This window comes from Hyposmocoma kahamanoa, unplaced genomic scaffold (genome assembly GCF_003589595.1).
Source record: "Hyposmocoma kahamanoa isolate Upper Pololo Valley unplaced genomic scaffold, ASM358959v1 65, whole genome shotgun sequence".
In the NCBI taxonomy this organism is placed as follows: Eukaryota; Metazoa; Arthropoda; class Insecta; order Lepidoptera; family Cosmopterigidae; genus Hyposmocoma; species Hyposmocoma kahamanoa.
In genome coordinates this window covers 14,688,424-14,709,134 of record NW_020653853.1, presented here as the reverse complement: position 1 = coordinate 14,709,134, position 20,711 = coordinate 14,688,424, and the positions used below count along the sequence as shown (strand labels likewise).

Sequence of the window (20,711 nt, the reverse complement as noted above, 5' to 3'; positions counted from 1 at the left end):
GTTTATGTAAATTTTTGTTAGTATTTTAAATTGAACACCGAATGAAGATAATTATTAGGTTTTGTAAGTAAACTAACTGCCAGTTTCTGACTACAAAATGTTAATTTGATGTCAACCACTTCTCAATATGCCAGTAATGCAATGCTGCCACCATGATTCACTTTTTTAATGCGCCTCCACAATTTTTTATTTTCTTTTTGATTTTATTTGTAATTTTTATTTTTAAATCGGCCACTTCGAAAAGGGTCCACTGAAAACCAGCACTGTGGCGTCGCCGCAGTATTTGCTGAATTGGGCCCTTTTCAGTGCAATACACGTTAAGCATATAATCATAATATTGTACTTGTAACATGTGTTTGTGCTGAATAAATTTATTTTCTTTCTTCTTTCTTTCTTTCTTTCACTAAAAAACTTACAGACATTTCCGGACGCTCGACATTATTTTTTAGACTTTCATGTTAATCGACAAAAGTCAAAATAGACATAAGTCTAAAAATCTGACAATCGGGCCCCTCTTCTATAAGTACTAATATAATAAGTACGCATAATTGTGACATTTTAAAATAATCTCTTTGTCAAAAATTCAAATTCATGCCAACGTTTTGCATCTCTACCTTGCTATAACAGACTTGTTTTCGTACTTGGTACGACTTCACATGCGACATTTAGGTCTCTATTGCCTCCAATGATTCGTCACTTCGAGCACTGAGCATTGACTTACGTCAACTAGACATTACAGATATAGAAAATACAAAAAAACATGTTGCGATCGACATCCGTCACATTTGTCCGAAATTTCTCATTCTATCGCACGAGAACCTGGCCTCTGGAAAAAGACGTGTATTTAGCCCTCGAGGTAAAAAAGGAGGGTAATAAATTTGCAGTCTTTATCTGTCTGTATGTCATTTTTTTGGCATCGTAGCTCCAACAAACGGATCAACTGATCTGAAAACGCAACTTTTTTTTATTTGAAGGTCAATTTAATTGAGATGGTGCATAACTATGTTTGACGATTTTATTAACATTTAAACATAGTCAGCTCTTTTTCTTGTTAGTGTAGGAATCTCAGTCTCAGTTGAATACACTGATGAAATTTTATTTAAAATACGCTGATTAACATTTTACTTCCTTTTATCCCCTCCGCCGCGAGCGATAACTGCCTCGGTGGCCGAACGGTTACCATACCGGACTGCCACGCAGATGTCCCCGGGTTCGATTCCCGGGCCGGGGGAAATATTTGTATGGCCTACATTTATTTCTCTCGTGAGTTTGTCTGTAATTTGTGGTTGTCTATGTGTGTGTCCATGGCACCCGCGACACAGGGTTTCCCTAGTGCGGGGCTATGTTGAGTGTGTGCGTTATTATTATAACTGTAACGGTTAGTGACACATCGACATTTCCCGCCAAAATTGCATCAAATAGAAATTATAGCAAAAGCTTAGTTTATCGTTGGTTCAACTTTTTTAATATTTAGTGTGACCGACAGAATCGACATATCTGTATCTGTATCTGTATCTGTATCTGTATCTGTAATACACACGCCAGCACTTCAAGCTACACATTGACGTATCTTGTTCCGTTGCACTGGAGGCGATTTTCGAACAAAAATGTGTAGTCTGATGTGCCGTTGTCCGTACAGAACAATTTCGTCGTTTACTAAAAACAAAGTGGCAAAAAACATGTTGCATCTTATTGCATACTTTTCATCGCAAGTGTTATCTTAAACGTCTGAACGCCTCAAACTCTTTATTTATTATGCTCCAAGTAGTTTTAAATTTATTTATCGATTGTCTAATTTTGTCGCTGTGAAACTTAACCTTAGCAGCTACACATACTTTTTTAAATATTTTTGAATAATTTCTAACATACTCTATAAAATTGGAATTAGTATTACAAATTTTCATAGCATATAGCTCATATAAACGAACCTTACTCTTATGAATACCTACTGTTGCCCAGTCGTTGAATGTAGTCTCTCGATGGAAAGTTAATGTTTTCAATTTAAATACATTACCAAATTCATTTCTAATTAAACCAAATATCGTGCTATATAAAGAAACCTCCGGTGTATGTGGTAGGGACTTTAAAGTATTGCCGATATTATTTTGAAATCTAATGATTCGTTCTGTGGTCTTGCTCATTTTACAATTAAAAGAAGTCAATTGGCCGCTATGGTCTGATCTTAAGCAATTTATTATTGATTTAGACACTGCGTCTGTGTTAGTAAAGATGTTATCAATACAAGTAGAAGAGGAGGCAGTGATGTGAGTTGGTTCTAAGAAAAAATTAATCAAGTTAAAACTTTTAAATAAATTAATGAGTCTTACAGAAGTAGAACAGTTTTCCAACAGGTTTACATTGAAATCTCCACATATTACTACGTTTTTTTTGGTTGAAAAAATCCGCTTTAAACAATCTTCCATAATTAATTCAAAATTATTATTCAAATTATTCAAAATAAATTTAAAATTAGCAGAGGGGGGACCGTATACACATAAGACGACAAACTGATCCAATTCCACACATGAAATCTCAATAGTTCGTTCCGTAGAAAGATCTGTGATTTCCTTACGCTCTTTAAATTTTATGTTAGGTTTAATAATAATCATAGATTCGCCTCGAATCCGGACTCGCACCTCTTAGTTTCTCGTAATGAACTGTTTGAAGGAAAATATCTTGATGAAACCTGGACGTCGAAGAAGGTTCACAACCCTCAGAAAACGTGAAGTCTGCAACCCGCATTAGACCAACCCTCGCCTGAGAGGAGACCCTTGTCCAGCAGTGGGATGTATAAATAGGTTGATGATGATGATGATGATGATGACTGTCTTGTATTGTGAGTTTTTAAATTAAAATTAAATTCATGCTTCTGTTAAAAAAATACGCTTACAGATTTAACCGGTTAAAATTTAAAAAGCCTCTGTTGCGTTATCTACAAAAGTTAAATTAACTATTGATCTAACTATATTGGCTTGTACCCAGATACCGTGATCCATCTCCTCAGTGCCTCGATCCTAATTACAGACTGAACATCATTTGAACATTGCATCAGTACTTTTTGATATATTGGTTGTCTATTAAGAGCGAGTGTTATCATTAATCTCTTTGAGAATGTCTTCGGAATTATTCTATTGAAAATTTATCACAGATGCGCTACAGCAACAAAGTCATTTAAACCAAAGCACAAAGGAAATTCGTATGGTCTGGTGGTTCGTTCCGTAACTCAGTCAGTAACGTCAGCCAAGATATGGCGAGGTCGCTGGTTCGAGGCCAACCGGATCGAAGGATTTTTTCTCTCTGTTCGATTTTTGTTTTAATAATAATAACAAACTTCGATCTCGATTTCGATTCAAGTCCGACCGGATCGAAGGAATTTTTTCTAGGTGTTCAATCTTTGTATTAATAATATAAACTAGAGGAGTAATATCACAAAAAATAATTGAATATCAATATAAATTTAATTACAGTTAATAGCAACATCTCTAGCCAGGGCTGGTAGCTGTCGAGCTACCTAACTAGGTGACGAAATACTTTCATAGATTTCTCATAGATGGCGCTACGGCTAAAAGGTCGTTGAAAAACCAAATACAAAGATCCGACAACAAGCACATAGCAAAAATGAGGTCCGCTGCTTCGTTTAGTTGGCATGGCGTCTAGCACGGTTTGCTAGGAGACGTCGGTACTAAGCCGGCCGGATCGGAAGGATGTTTTTCTAGGTATTCGATATTCGTATTAATAAATATAACAAACTAATGGAGTAATTTCACTAAAAAATATTGAATATTTTGGTAGCAAAACTTTCACAAATAAGCTTAATGAAATGTGAAACAGAATTCAGTTTATGTTTCCATACTAAATTGTAATGTATTTAGCTTTCTTCATCTCAATCAATAAAGAATTAACAAAGAAACTTCGTCCAGTTCCATCACAATATACATTGACTTACAAATAAATGGACGACGGGTCTAATACAAACACCACGAAAAAATGTAAAGGAATATGAAAAAGCTAAAACGTTGAATTTAAATTGTAATGTCATCGCAGTACTGTCTAATTTTGCTTGCTTCGCTGTCAGTCGAACAAACGAAGACTAAAGCGTGAATGACGCTCTGTATACGATTTTAACACCCTATAAGGTCGGACACTTTTTAGCGCGGACCCGACGTCCATACAATTGTAAGTCAATGACAATATACTAGATATTATTCACTTTGACAATACTTCATAAATAACGGAGAGTGTGATATGGAATTACACGATTTAATTCTGCCTTCCCCTTTCCATCACCGGGGGAGTAGGCGTAGGCTTGGGCTCCACCCGTATGTTGTGGATATTCCAAAGATTCACACGAAGCGTTATGCTTCCACATATAAATGGCGAACGGCTATGGAGTGTAATTCCCTGCCTACAGACTTCTTCAAGGCGAAAGTGAATAGGCATTATTTAGGTGCGTATGCTCCATCATCGTCCCTTTCCATAAGGTGAAATGGAGGTCAAATGCGCACTTATAATATATATTATAAAAAACGTGACATGTAATCCTTCCCGCTCAGTCGGTTTTTTTGGAGCGGATAGGTGTCGGAGTTCTAAAGAAACATCGTTTCTTTCGGCGCGGTATGTTCTGTCGACGCAGACAAGTCTGCAATCCCCTTTACGAAGCAATAGATGGAGAGGTGGTACCCGCCTCGACGGTTACTGCACCAAGAGCACTACCACTTACTAGTGTCTTCAAACTCTCCGTGCGTAATAGCATTATTTTACAGGGCTAAAAATATCGTGACTGATAATAACGATGCGCAAGATCATGAATGCCGTTATAGCCACCTTGACATGAACATAGTATCCACCTGCCAAAATTAATTACGTCACATCGAATGTTTATGATAATCTTATAGCATGTTCTACTGCATTGTTTATTGTTCCTACTCGTTCTATGAGACACTATCACCCTATTGCAGTTCCCTTAGTGAGGGCTAACTGTAGACAAAATAGTTTTCTATGCAGAGCTAGCAAGAGCTTGAATAGTGTGCTGAGCAATCATGACCTAGAAGTTGATGTATATTCAATTGTAATTTTGATGCGCTAAATCGTAAACTCACGGATATTTTATTTTCCCAAGTTTATTAAATAATTTGTGATTAGCGCAGGTATTGGAGTGGTATATTTATATAAGTGCATGATGTTAAGAAATACTGTTTATTGTTCGTTTGATTAATACTCGTGTATAATTTGTTTGAAGCTGTAGGTGGAAACCTGAAATTGGCTTTGTGTTTATGTTCCTGTTTTTTATTAAATGTAAGAAGATGTCCATGAATGAATGAATAAATAAATACGAAAACCGCAGTTTTCTCATTAGTACTTACTATAATCATGAAAGAAAATATTGTGATAAAATCTGATCAGAGAAACTTCGCCTAACCAAACCCTGCAGATTTTTGATCGAGTACAGTTTTCTGTGCTACAGTTGTAAGTTGTTTATTCTGGAGTTTTTATACCCCTCTACCCGCTAAAACCACCACTCCGTCTGCCGGTGCCTGTGCAAGGAGACAGATGTGCGCAAACCCCATTCAGGGTATAGTTATTTTTGATACAAGTGCGGAAAGTTAGTCACTATTCACGAGTCTCCAGAATTCAGACTCGAGACAAGTAAAAATGACAAATCCGCACGTGTATCAAACGACGTTTTTTAATACATTTACGAAAAAACTACATTGAAAGTAAAATAAAACAGTATATTTTAGAGGCGCGTAATACTCACCTCCGGTCATTGTTAATACTCAATCAGCCATCTTTATGGAAAATATTTTGGTACTTTTAAATGTAATCTGTTGTTTTATAAAACACCTATGCAATTTAAACAATTAAGATATTTGTAAATAAATATAAGTTTTAATGACGAATGGCTTACGTGGTAGATTGACAATCTGTGGCTGAATGTGGTAGATTGACAATTTACCACTAGCTTATTTTCAAAACCCAGCATCGTCTTCGTTGCGAGAGTATATACATAAAAAAAAATACCGAGCTTCTTCGTCTGTGAACATTTTATGTAACCGCGTAAAAGAATCTCAGAATTCAATGACGATTCTGTAGAAGGACCTTCTATCAAAAGTGTCAAAGTACCAACCAGGTGCCCTAAAATGGCGTCAAGTATGTCCATAGGCCATCGGTAGACAAATCATGTTAATGAAGGATGTCATAAGTACAATTTTGTCCAGAACATACTGTTTCGTATAGTCAACAATGTGCTAAGGCGACAAAAGGTTTAAGACTGAATAATTTACTTTAATTGCATTTATTATGAGTATAACAATACTTGCAAAATAATTTAGTTAGTAAAAGAAAATAATATTTTTGTCGATTTTTTATGACACAGCACGAAAAGATCTGACATTTTGTAAAATAGATATAATTTAAAAATTTATACTTAAATCCTTAAATCTATAATTTTTAATGAAAATTCTTGGAATAATGCCCTATACATACGAATGTATGAAATAATTTGTTAAAAAGTTCTAACTAATATACAAAAAAAAAAGGAAATTTGGGGTCATAATGACCCTCCTCATTCTAGACCTACTCTTTTCGTACCACATCCACGCCGCCGCCACCAGGTTAAATAAGACGAAAGGGTTTAGGTCATATAAAAGTTCACTCTGGTCCGATGCGGATTTAGGTTAGTTAGTTATCTCTTTTCTTGAAAGAGACTTTTTGATGTAGATGAAGCACCACTTGCAATTAATTTTCTCGGTCCTAATGAATATATTTAAAGGTTTTAATTAAGAATATAATTCAAGTTATAATCTTCGTTGTACAAACTTCAAAAAAAAAAAAACGACTCTCCATTATATTATTTTGAAAATTATTGTCACACAGAAAATAAATAGTAAAAGAACAAATTATGGGGACATGCTATTTTTTCGCTAATTCGGAATTAAATTAATAATAATTAATTAAATTAGGGGTTATAGTTATTTTGTGTTAATACTTTTGTGGTTTTCTTTACAGCAATCATGGGGAAGGAAAATGATATTGCAGATTTGGCTTACGAAGTAAGTTTAAAACGAAAATAGCGCCATCTATCTTGTTTTAACCGTACTACCAAATATCTAAATTCATATCCTTGTTTCCTGCTACTACGAAGCGTAACATCACACTTTAGTTCCCTCATAATCCGACAGATGTCGTTCAATTCCAAATTTAAAATAGTTAATTCCTTTCTGTCTAGATGGCACTGTTTGTAGCAAAACGATTTTTGCGCTAATTATAACTAAAGTGCCAGTGAAGTTCTTTTCTGTACCTATGTAACTTTCTAAAGTGCAACACTATGCCATTTATTGACGAAAGAAACGTTGGATTTAAACATGTATGTATTATTTTATTGTTTATAGTAAGTACTTGTATTGTTGAGATGTAACTGCATAATTAATCATTTTTAGATAAAATTGCCTTTTCAAGTTTAAAACTATTGTGAAACAAATTCTTGTGATATTTTTACAAAATTATTGTAAATTATAAATGTATAAAATAACACAAAGTGTTAGGAGTATAGTAGTGTGCTTTGTCTATGATTTTAACTATATTGCAAAGTGTAGAACTTTTCAATAAGGGAGAATTGCTATACCCGCTACGCTGCTCGCGACTTGACGATCACCGTCAAACTGCAAAAAGATACCGTACTGACCAATCTTGGTAATTTCTCATTTGGTAGCTGTCTTCTACACTTTCAGGAAAATAAAAACTTTCAATTAGGAAATGAAACTATTTTTACGGATTTAAATCGCGTATATTTGTTTTTTCAAACAAACAAAAAAGTTTCATTTCCTATGTATAACAATCGCGAAAACCTAACTCGATAAACTTTCAATTTTTAAATAATATTTTGTTACAGGCTCGAACTTCAGACGAACTCGGTCGCTACTTGGTTGCAGCTAGAGACCTGTCAAAAGGAGACTTGGTGTTGACTGAGCGCCCCCTGGTCTTTGGCCCTAAGCCCATGGCAGACCCAGAAGCTACCATGCCTTGTGTGGGATGCTATAAACCTGTTTATACTGATGCCGGTGAACGTTGTGCTAAGTAAGTTAATTTACAAATGTCTTAGGGTCGTATTCCAGAACTCTACTCAATGCTTAAGTCAGGACTTGAGTATGATTCAAAGCACTAGAAATCATACTCAAGTTCCTGCCATTAGGGTCGTATTTCCAGTGCTTGTGTTTCCAGTGCAATCCTAACTTGAGCATTGAGTAGAGTTCTAGAATACGACCCTTAGTTTAGTATATATAAATGGTGAAGTATTATTTTTACCGATATTCTTCTTATCGCTTCATCTTTAGAGTAGGTGCTATAGGACAAAAGAGTGAACCGTTTCGGTAACGCACGTGCCATCTGTATAGTATAAACAACTGCTCTAAATACTTTTGCGCATTTGCACTTAATTCTAAACTTGATCATCTTTATGCGGAAATAACTTGTTGAATTAGTAAGAAGAATCGGTAGTCTATATTTTAGGAAGCTTCGTCGTTTTCTAACCTGCTGTTAAAAAACGACCTGTTAACCCTTATACATATAGTCGCGCTAAAACGTTACGCAGTTGGTCGCGTGGGGTGTCCAACAGCCGAAATTAGACTCGTGAAATAAAATACAAAATACACGCAAACTCAGACTTTTATTAATGACAATATTTGAACACACTTATTTCTTGGTTTGTAAATGTCGTTATGACTGATAAAACATTTTATTAGTAAAAAAAACAATGACATTCGTAAAAGCTTATTTTCTTCATCACAATTTTAGCAGATTAGAATGATGTTATCATTGCACATATTGTTATGTTTTAAGCCTTTCGAAAATATCGTCTTGGTTTTCGGTCCGTGATGCAAGGACGTCTATGGTATTGTTTATATGAAGGCGACTGGACTGCTCTAGATGCCGATTCAGGATCTTCACTTTCAAGCCTTTTGTGTCATTATTGTAGCGGTCCAGGTGGTGTGCGAATACCTTCGTTTTGGTTTTCGCTTTGTTCTTATGCACAGTTATGATCACTTCACAATTATTTCATGATGTTGTTCACCTTCAAAAGCACTATCAATAGCTTGTTCTTCTTTATTTTATAATTGCTGTACAATCTTTTAAACAGTCAATTCACTTGGCATTTTAAAGCTATTTCAAAAAAATAAATAATTGAAAATTAGAATTCAAAAAAGCGTTTAGCGCACCCATGACTGATACGATGGACCAAGATCGTTAAATCCGTGTACACTTTAAGTAAAAGAAGTGTTAATGGTTTTATTCCCCTATTGTCATAAAAAAAAGCCGTTCCAAGAGATAACATTCATTGGTGCAAATAATATTATAACCTTCCTAGGTTCGACTAAACTTGTAATACAAAATTGAGCCTACTCAAGGCTATTTTTTTACTGTTTTTGACGAAAAGCTTTATTTCTTATTGGTTCAACAACAACTTAACATACTTAACATTTACATACATAACTAATGTGTTTCCGTCCAGTGAAGTTCTGCCACCTTACCTATTTATACGTAATTTATTTTAGTTTAAACGCGACACACACGTCCGGTACTCACTCGGTTTTAGGGTCCACTGAAAATCAGCGTCACAGCCTTGTCCCGGCGGTGACATTAGCTGAGTGGATCCTATTACATACGCCACAGCCGCACACATAACATCTACTTCGTACAGCAATAGTGTTGACCAGTTTTATGATCGAATAATTATTTATTGCCAAAATTTTATTTTTAATTAATTTTATTTAGTTTTCTTTTTTGTTATTCATTTTCTGTTTGTTTTAATTTAGTTTGTTTTAAGTTTAATTTAGTTCTGTTTTATTTTAATTTTTTTTTTTTACTTTTAATTTTTTACTGTTTATTGTTGTGTTGTGGTGTTTTGTAATAAATGTGTTCTATTTCTATTTCTATTTCTATTTCTGCCACCAATTCCGGTTTTGAAGGGTAAGGGGGAAAATTACAGACAGATGGAATTTGTCAACTTATGTTTCAGGGTGACGGGCGCAGTGGCCGTGTTTGTCAGATATTTGCGATTTAAAGCTTTGAATGGCACTTTGAGTTTGACTTGTTCGTCCCGTCAATTGGTAAAGTCTTAACCGCTCACGCGATGCGCTCCTCCTACCGCAAAATGGCGGCTATTTGGTTTCGCAAAATAGAAAAGGATTCAGTTTAAATATAAGTTTTTATAAATAAAAATTATTATTCTGCACTGCTAAATAAATACCCTCCGTATTACCAACAAAAACATCTCAAAAAAAATGCAGTAGTACACCGCCAATCCTGCACTTAAAAAGCACTAATGAAATTTTTGGTGCCCTTGGATAAATATGATAATATTCCGTTTGAGTGGTTCTAACGTTTACCATGAAATGACTCCTTAAAGTATAGTTTATAAACATTTATATTCAAGGTAAACTTAAAAAACGCTACTTACGGTATGTTTTCAATAAATAAACACCGAAATCACCAGCCCAAACAATAACACACACGATTGTCGTGACGTATTTTTGAAGTTGTTTATTTTTTTTAAATGACAGACCCAGGCATTAAAAACTTTATGGTTTGCTAGAGTAGTTACCGAAATAGCAATTAATATTAGTTCTTTTACCTGTTATATATAACTTCGATATCCGATAAATCGGTATAAAATCATCACCGGCACCTCTAGGTGTGGTATGCGTCTACAGCTGCATGTATCGCGTGAGTGGATAAAGTATTTAACCATCATCCTTACCTTTTAAAAGTGAAAGGCAGTAATGCTCTCATTACTACTTGGCGGCAGAATAGGTGGCAGTACTTCCTCGGACGAGGTTTTTCACAAGAAGCTCTTCTACTACTGACACCTGCTACTACTACCTTTCATTGCGGTATTACAAAACAGTTGGTTACATTTGTAACTTATTGAACTGAAAAAAGATAAGTGGGTATTTAAGTAGGTATAGTTTGAAACTAGTCGTACGCTCCCAGGAAGTAACCTACTTCGCGCACAATACTTCTTTTTAAAGTTCAGACTTCGGAGCTATTCGTGGTTTACGGAAGTTGACGATTGTATTGTTCGTATTTCATTCTATTGATTGACTCTATATTTTAACCGCTCATACGACAACTCTATTATAGAACGTTACTGCACTGAATATTTAACCTTATATCCAATCTAGTGAGTGAACAATGGTTGGATATTCCCACCAGTCCTATTATACAGTTCTGTTGACAGAACTACTGGTATTTTAGTAACCAGTTCTCTTCATAGAACTATTAAAGATTTTTCTCTTCTATTAGTTCTGCGAATGACTAAGTTTTCAGTCCAGTGTTAGAGCCTGTGGACACAGGTATTTTATACGCGACTGCGTGACGAGTATAAACGCTGTTTAAACGCGATACAGAATTGAATTCTTCGAATGCGCTTCTCGCGCGTCTGTATCGTGTTTGAATCGATATAAACACAAGAATTTGCTTTTTGAGTGCAACGCGTGTCGTTGGCGCGTATACCTAAAAATGTTATTAAAATAAAATTCGCCAAATATTTTTTATAACTTTCAGCTTGGACTTTACAAAATAGTATCTGCCTTAAGTAGGTAAGTCTTGACAAAACACAGCTCTACTCAGTATTCTAATTTTACTCCATTTAAAACTTTCTTTGTTTTGGGCTAAAGCTGATTATTGAACGTTATGTTGATGTTTTCCATGAAAGGCCAATCCATCCGTACGAATTCTAAAACCCTTTGAAATCGTATTTAGTTCTAATACGATTATCCCGAGAGTTACAATATTGCTGTTTTAGATTAACACTACTTAGGTAAATAAATAACCAGGAAAGCATATTATTTTAAGAAGGATTACACTACAGTACATTCAGCGTCAAAATGATTTAACCTTTTTTTATGATACCAAGTAATGGGACGAAGAAGTTATGGGCCTGGTGGTAAGCGACACACCTGTCCATAACAGTTGCAGTGTCATTCAGAGCTTTAAATCTCAAAGATCTTAGGGACACTATCACTGCGTCAGTCACCCTGAGACATAAGTTGACAAGTCCTATGTGCCTGTAATTTCGCCATCACTCTTACCCTTCAAAAACCGGAACGCGGTAATGCCCACATTACGGGTTAGCGGCAGAAATAGGTAAGTTGGCAGTACTGACAAATCCAAGCAAAGATTTAATGAAAAACACATTTATAGTTTTTACTGAAGAACATATTTTTCTACATAACTATTCTCTAGAGATCTAAATTTAAAAATTTCGTTCCGTGGCTTAGTTGACATAGCGTCTGCCACGGTTTGCTAGAAGACGTCGGTTCGAATCCGGCCGGATCGAAGAAATTTTTTCTAAGTATTCATGTTAATAATTATAATAAACTAGTTGACTAATTTCACAAAAAATAATTCAATATCAATTAAATAAAAATTGAAAATACAGTGAATAGTGACATCTCTGTGTGACGAAATACTTTCATAGATTTCTCATAGATGGCGCTACGGCTAAAATCGTTGAAAACCAAATACAAAATCCGACAACAAGCACATAGAGAAATTAGTGAGGTCCGCTGGTTCGTTCCGTGACTTAGTTTTCATAGCGTCTGGCATGGTTTGCTAGAAGACGTCAGTTCGAATCCGGCCGGATCCAAGGAATTTTTTCTAAGTATTCGATCTTTGTATTAATAATTCCGTGCCTGAGAAGCATTACACTGTAACCGCCACTTTTGTAATTTTACAGAAGAAGTGATTTTGTGTCTAAATGCAGTATGTATAACATTTAGGATGCCATAACAATAAAACTGATAAATTTTTAATAAAACAATGTTCTGATAAACAAAGTTTGATAATTAGAGATCAAGGCTGTTTACACAATGAGATCAATTTCTTACTTTTAGCGATATTTATAACAATAAAACAAAAAACTAGTTCACGTACCGTGTTCCGCTTTTAAACAAAAATCAAATAGAAAAAAATTACCGTAATATAATGTGACACCTCTTACTAATAAAAAAAAAGAACATGAAAATTGTTGTTGTTATTATTATTTTGACTAAAGTAACAGTTGTCAGTATCAGTCATCCCATCACACAGTCTGTACCTGCAATGAGAATTAAAAATACAAAACCATTGTAGGTACCGACTATGTGATGGAATGACTGATTCCGACACAGATTACTTTAGTTAAAAATAAGTTTTTTTTGTTTCTGTTGCTACAAAATTTATGAAGAAGTATCTATTTATGTTCAAAATTACTTTTTATTATTATTTTTTCATGAAAATAGTACAATCATTCCTGATATTTCGGTGTCACGTACGTGTACTATGTACAGTGATCTATCCCTTGTGACGTTTTGGTTCAGGAGCCGTCCAGCCAAAATCAAAATCGTTTATTGTCTGTAGCATAAGGATCAGCGGGAGTGTCAACGAAATTTTCATTATCAAATAATTGAGCTATTTTGCCCAGGTCTCTGAAAATTCTTTATTAATTCATTGTTCTCGTCTAGCTGTGCAGACAGCCCCCATATCTATCTACATACATAAGTTTTGTTTATAGTGACCCTCCCTATCAACCTCTTGGTTAAGGGCACTGTAACTTGTGTGAGCAAGCCCGCACAGGGAACTTTTCAGTCAGGTCTTGGCCCCAGATCAGCCGGTTTGCACGGGCTTCATCCGGTTCTCAAAAGGCCAGTTAGTGCTTGGGTGAGCTGCCCCAGGTGCACGTACAGCACCCTCTGGAAAATAGTCCCAGATATGTACCGAAGCTGTAGGCACGCTAACTTAGTTGCGCAGTGCACAACTAACGGTTGCCACCGTTAAGCAGTCGACTCTAACTCAACTGCCTCCGTGGCCTAACAGTTACCATGCTGGACTGCCACGTAGAGGTCCCAGGTTCGATTCCTGGACCGGTGAAGTATTTGTATGGCCTACATTTATTTATCTCGTGAGTTTGGGTGTAATTTGTGGTTGTTTATGTGCGTGTCCATGCCACCACGACACAGGGTTTACCTAGTGCAGGGCTATGTGGAGTGTGTGCGTTGTTATTGTTAGGTATTAATTACCAAATCTCCTCTTTGGTGGCGGAGCTGTAGGCACGCTCATTTCTCGACGCCGAAGCGTCTCTGCAGTTTCCATAAACCTACGCATCTGAAGGGTCTAGAGGATGTCTAGCTTATCCTCTACTGGCTCTCCGGGCTAGTGCCGAAGATGTCGTAGTGTCTTGCGACAATGTTCGGACAAAGCTTCCGACTTGAAGTGCAACTCACGTGTCCCGCGCATCTCTTCGCTTTAGGCCCTCGTCTAGACCGAAAGCTGCGTTCGAGACAAACGCCCCGGCCACATGTTACCAGGGCAGACGAACGTATTCATTCCTGCAGCTAACCACAAACCCCGGCGAGCCCATACCTAGTCCGGGTCCACCAGAGACGACCGTGAAGGCGTATCACAGGTGGAGGGCTTGGCCCGGATGCCCGCCGTATCCTGGTTTTACCGAGGAGCCCGTAGTCTCTCCAGAACTCCCTATCTCTCGGGTCACTAGATAGAGACAGCACTCGCTGTGCAGACAGACTAACATCACTCGAATGAGAACCTAATTTGTAGCTTTGACATCGAAATTATTGCCGAGTTGATTCATGGCCAATTTGTAACTTCGATATATTGTTAACAGAACCCACTGATGGGATTGACACAGGAATTTTTTCATATTTATAGGTACAGAATTTTTTGTAGAATTTGTGTAAGGATAGCGAGACTATCTAACCTCAATTCGGGCATTTCGCGATATATTCCTTCATAAGGTACCGGCGAATCGTGGTCTATATATTTGTTTTCGTTATCTAATAACATTATACTGTATCTGTACTGAAATTGAGCACAACACTGTAACTCCGAACTTACAATAAAATACTTGGTAGTGGGTAGCGGTCTTACATCAAAATACTTTTAAAGAACTCAGTACCTATGGCGAATTTCGTAGACATAGTTTTATGGATCGATAGAGTTCGAAAAATTATGTAGGATATCGTTAAAAACTCAAAATCGTAAAAAATGGAGTTACAATGTTATGCTTCTCAGGTACGGAATTACTTATTTAAATTTAAATATATATTTTCGTTATAAAATACGAAGTGTTTACGTGATCATAGGATTGTTATTGTCTGATTCCGAATCACTTCATACATTATGTGCATGTACACGGTGCCTTAGGAGGTCAAATGGTCAATTGTATTGACTTCGAGTTGATATTTGTTAAATACGTAGATATTTTATGTTTTAAATCAATTAGACAAAATTTTTGACGTGTATAGTTTAGTTCTTTGTTTTTTGATATTTTGTCTGTTTAAATAATTTTCGCACTAACTATACCAATGCCATATCCTCGTTGAATTACCTACTTATCACACTAAGCGGATTAGGACGGAACAACGTGTTTATGGATATATAATGTTGCTGCGCGCATCTCTATTATCCATCCTAACTTTCCTTGCTTGAACGTATAACTACAGTCCACATCTAGTGCGTAATAGGTTCGGTTCTCAACCTTTTACCAACCAATACGGTCTCGAAGAACAAATAAACATATTCGATATAGCAAAGTTATTTTGTGCCATCGGATTTGATATTTGAGCTTGTGGACACCATTTAGGGAACTCTATACTACTAATGAATTACCCGGTATCGTAATAGGCAAAGCATATTTACTTAAACTGTAAGGAAATAGAGTGTCTAATAATTCTCTCTTGGAAATCCCGGAAAAATGTTTTGATTTTTGGTCGTTTATTTTTAATCATTCCGGGATAGCCGTATTATTGTCCAATATATGGAAATGTGCAAGTTTAGTTAAATATACGCTTACTCAATTAAAACATACCTAGTAATATCTTTTGGGTGCACGAAAGGAGCCTCCCTTCAAAAAGTGAAGGGTTTTCCATTAAGGGCGGGTAGATTTTGACAATTTATAGCGACCATATTGTTGAGGATGCTTCTATCAAATCTGCTGTTTATTGTTCAGTCACTAAAGACAAATCATGATGATAAGATACAGCGTCGAGCAACACGTGCAAATAATAAAAAATATTACCAAAAGTGTTGTATTGTGGCAACGAAACGAAACGCTTAATAGACTGTCTTGGGATCCCCTGAACACGCTTACAAACAGCGGCGAATAAACAACAGATTTGCCAAAAGTAGCCATAACAACATGGCCGCTATGAATTGTCAAAATCTACCCGCCCGTAATGGAAAACTCTATACCATTCCTTTCCTGTACTACTACTGTTTGGCGCACACTAGGCAACATCGAGTATATAACCAGAAATATAGACGAAATAAGGGCCATCCATCCCTGGCAACTCATCGCGCAAATGGGCCTTATATCACTTTCAAATATCTACTCTCGTTTGACTACTACAAAACTAAACTAAACTTTGGTATTATCGTAGAGTTTATTGCGCCTTTTACCCATAAACAACACATTTTCAGATAAATAGTTCTGCCACTGTAACAATACCATGTTTACTATGTTTTACAGATGCGGTTGGCCTGTCTGCAGAGGCAACTGTCCAGGCCTTAAAGACCCGCGTCACCACGGAGCCGAGTGCGACATCCTCAGCTTACGACCTGAATGTGTATTGGATAACATGGCAGATTATTACAGGTAAACCTTCATTCAACGAAACAACTAAAGGATATCTAGAATTTGGACAGATAGTAACTTTTCAGAGATCAGAGAACCCGTACATAGTTACACCTTTATTAGGAAATTGTGAATACAAAGACTCTCAAAAGATTCATTAAATTCTTACAGGCACGATGCTCTTCTTCCTTTACGATGTGTGATGCTGCAGAAGACACACCCTGCGAAGTGGCAGAAACTGCTCCAGATGCAATCGCATATGGAGTGTAGGACTCCGGGTACCGAAGCTTACGAGTAAGCATCCATTTTTACTTTATGTAGCATTAGCTTCAGTCAATTTGGTTTCATCATGATGCAGGCATATTTAAAGGAAATAACAGTTTAATAAAACGTTTTTAATGCCATTCTGACAGATTCCGTTATTTTCTGAAGAACATTTTATATTACACAGACGACGTTTTCTTTAGTCATCACACACACACACAGGTTTCTAGATTTCATGTCTACTTAGTATTCAAGGATATCAACTTATGTTTGCTATATTTTTGTTAAAGAGACATAACTGCAAATATTTGTAAATTTAAAATTTTCTGAAAATACACTCAGTTCTAAGTTATGTTTTTAACCGAAGGCATTCAAAATTTGGCAAGACAATATTACAGAAGTAAACAAAATGGTAGCAATTTTTTTAGTGAAACTGACTTAAGTGTACTGTTTCATTTTCAGCGAAGCCAACGAATTCATCGTCGAGTATCTTATAAATAATTTTTTCAACAAATTAGATGCAAAGAAGAAAAATCTAGAAGTGTCAGCCAATATTATCCATAAAATTTGCGGCATTATAGATACTAATGCTTTAGAAATACGCCATCCTGATGGTGCAGAACTTTTGGCGCTGTACACTAATACTTGTATACTGGAACATAGTTGCATCCCAAATACAAAACACACTTTCAAACTATCACCTGCTAACAGAGAGGATTTGTTCCAAATTACAGTTAAAGTAGTCGTCTCTGTGCTTAAAGATCAGCATATTACCACAATGTACAGCCATGCTCTATGGGGCACGGCAGCAAGACGACAACATTTGAAAGACACTAAATATTTTGCATGCAAGTGCCCCAGGTGCAGTGATCCTACTGAATTAGGAACTTATTTGAGTGCTATGAGATGTTTCGGAGATGGGATCAACCCTTGTGATGGCATTCACCTGCCTGAAGATCCCTTGGATGATGAAACAGAATGGGCTTGCAGCAAATGTAAAATAAAAGTGAGGAGCTCTCATGTTAATATGATCATCTCACAAATGCAAGAACAAGTTGATAGCGTTCAAATGATGGGAGGTTCTATCCCTATGTTGGAAAACTTACTATGTAGGTTATCAACGTTTTTACATCCAAACCATTACCATTTGTATTCGATAAAGCACTCGCTAGTTCAACTGTATGGACGTCAGCCAAATTACATTAGCCTAGAAATACTGGATAAGAAAATAAAGATGTGCAAAGATTTGTTGGCTATAACGAAAATATTGGACCCTGGTAATGCTAGGTTGAGTCTATATAGTGCTGTTTTGAATCACGAATTAAACTCTGCTTTGGTTTTTAAATCTAAAAAGGCCAACGCCGACGGTACACAAAAAACACAGGACGAAGTTAAATCATTACTCTCTGAAGCTAAGATAGTTATTGAGGAGGCTTTGGTTTCTTTGCAAGATGATCTGGAAGAAACAGCTGGAAAGAAACTTTATGCAGTTATAGAAAGTAGTAAAAAAGATTTTGAAACATATTGTAATAAAATCAACATATCATTTTAAATATGATTTATTGACAGCAGTCATGTTATTTACTTTTGTACTTATTACTAACATTATTAACAAAATAAATTTAGAAATAATATCACAGATTGATCTTTGAATTATACTATCGTTGATTTAATAAAATCCTCTAGAATTGTTTTATTTTATTGATGCTTTGTTGTCATTTGCATACTCAGCGCAGACAACTCTCGAACAATAATCGTTTTGTAATCACCAAGTCAAAATCCTTTCTACAAATTTTTCATTTATTTCAACCAGTTCTAAACAATTTTCTGTACGAATTGCCTAATTTAACTTCATCGTCATTTACACTCTGAACAATCCAGTCAGTATATCTCGATACTCTAGTATAGATCCCGGGCATTCGTGCTCTTGCACAGCCGCTGCCAGTTGAGACAACTCCGACTACCATAGCACGCCCTTTATCTCCTTTGATCATTAGGGGACCACCGCTGTCAGCCTGAAAACGATTATAAATGAAAATTCTTGATACCTCTTCAAGGATGTCAAGTTCATTTTGCTTTTAGTTTTGCTAAAATAGGTTTCTTATAAAAATCATTCAAAATTTTTTATTTTATGATTTGGATATAGATTTTGTATGGCGCATCGATGTTACAGTTTACAAATGTCGACTTGCTAGGGACCACGTTAAAAGTTATTTCTACTTATTATTTATGAGGTAGGCTCTTGTTGGTAGAGTAATTGACGGCCCCAGTGGTCGAGTGGCTTGTACACCGGTTTTCATGGTCTCGCCATCTCTGAGGTTTCGGGTTCGATCCCCGGACGGGTCGGTGTAGAAAACTAACTTTTCTATATTGTCTCGGGTCTGGATTTTTATGGTACCGTCGTTGTTTCCGATTTCCATAACACAAGTGCTTTAGCTACTTACTTTGGAATCAGAGCAACGTATGTGATGTTGTCTAATATTTATTTATGTTTATTTAATCACCGACGATATATATTTTTTATCTTTATTTATTCTTTTCGTTCTCTTATTTGATCTAAATAACACCGACCCCTTTTTCCTTGGATCTTTCCCTCTATGATTCTTCTAAGAAAATTGTCGTATTGTATCAGATGTCCAAACAACACCCGTAAAATATTAACTATGAAAATTTAAGCTGTTTTTTCCACCATTAGGGCTGTAATTGGCGTTGCAATTTAGTATGTATATATCAGTAAAATACTGTGCAGAGTTGTTAGTAACTAGCAACACTTTGAGCTCATTGATCATTGACTAGCTTTATAAATTAACTTTACCGTAGTCAGGCTTCCAAGCTTCCAATGATAACTTTTGAATAAAATTCGTAATTGAAATTAGTGGCTTCCGAATTCTGAGAAAACATTGTGGTCGACACTCTACACTTACATAATTTTGCAGCTAACGCTTCTCATGCAATCTATGGTAAAACAATGTTATTAATTAATAAAATCATAGCCAGAATTATTTTCTCATTACCCAACAAGAATCCCTGCCTCCCTGTTCATGACCAGCGCACATCTGTGTGGAGATGACCTTCACTTTGCTGCCCTGAGACTGGTACCATTGGTTGCACTCGTCATTTGTCACCACTACCACATCCGTTTTTTGGAGGACGTTAGGTCGCGACCCTGATTTAAAAAAGTCTGGATTGATTATTGACATAATAAGATCCTATTTGTACGAAACATAATTATAAAGATATGCCTATTGGATATTTGCCTATTTCGATGTTTTTAAAATGATTTTGAAAGGCAGATTGTTGAGTCACGCATGCTGTCCTCGTAGTCTTAACTAACGCATTTGCAGTTTGGTACCTTTCGAGATAGTGACATCTAAAGTTTTTTATTCATGCAAAAATATCAATTACGCTGATTTTTCATAACAATAAAACTGAAACTAAATAATATAGATCTCGTTTCGTGATTTCCAGATATGTTATTACCTCAATTTCGCTTAAAATGTCGATTACATTATTTATGGTAATGAGGGCAGGATGGTATTGAACTTTTGAAATTAGTGGCGCTAATACCACGTAATGCAATAATAATTATGATCTAACATTACCTTATATTAGGTGTTTACTTGAATATTCATTATTATGATATATATATCTAATAGTATTTATCATAATTTATTATACATATGTTTTTTGTATAATAAATAAGTGACGGGACGAACAAATCGTGCGCCTTATGGAAAGAGGCACGCCTGTCTATAACCCTTCCCTGGATGACAATAAGATTCCGGAGCATATATTAAGTTTATCATTTCCTAAGTTT

At 35.9% G+C, this 20,711-nt stretch overlaps 2 protein-coding genes across 2 annotated transcripts in view; one reads left to right on the top strand and one right to left on the bottom strand.

Annotated features, from left to right (window-relative positions):
- Nucleotides 1–7,913: 7,913 nt before the first annotated feature.
- LOC113231384 (SET domain-containing protein SmydA-8) lies at nucleotides 7,914–18,476 on the top strand. The gene is made up of 4 exons (XM_026465685.1): nucleotides 7,914–8,076; nucleotides 16,526–16,651; nucleotides 16,802–16,924; nucleotides 17,357–18,476. The coding sequence occupies exons 1-4, from the start codon at nucleotides 7,997–7,999 to the stop codon at nucleotides 18,444–18,446; spliced, it is 1,419 nt and encodes a 472-aa protein (XP_026321470.1). The 5' UTR covers nucleotides 7,914–7,996; the 3' UTR covers nucleotides 18,447–18,476.
- Nucleotides 18,477–18,582: 106 nt separating this feature from the next.
- LOC113231537 (transmembrane protease serine 9-like) overlaps nucleotides 18,583–20,711 on the bottom strand; it is a 10,643-nt gene continuing 8,514 nt past the window's right edge. The window contains exons 4-6 of the mRNA XM_026465859.1: nucleotides 20,375–20,384; nucleotides 19,909–20,103; nucleotides 18,583–18,909 (exon numbers count right to left, since the gene is read on the bottom strand). Of these exons, the coding sequence (XP_026321644.1) occupies nucleotides 18,700–18,909; nucleotides 19,909–20,103; nucleotides 20,375–20,384 (415 nt within the window). The 3' untranslated portion in view covers nucleotides 18,583–18,699. The remainder of the gene's footprint in view (nucleotides 18,910–19,908; nucleotides 20,104–20,374; nucleotides 20,385–20,711) is intronic.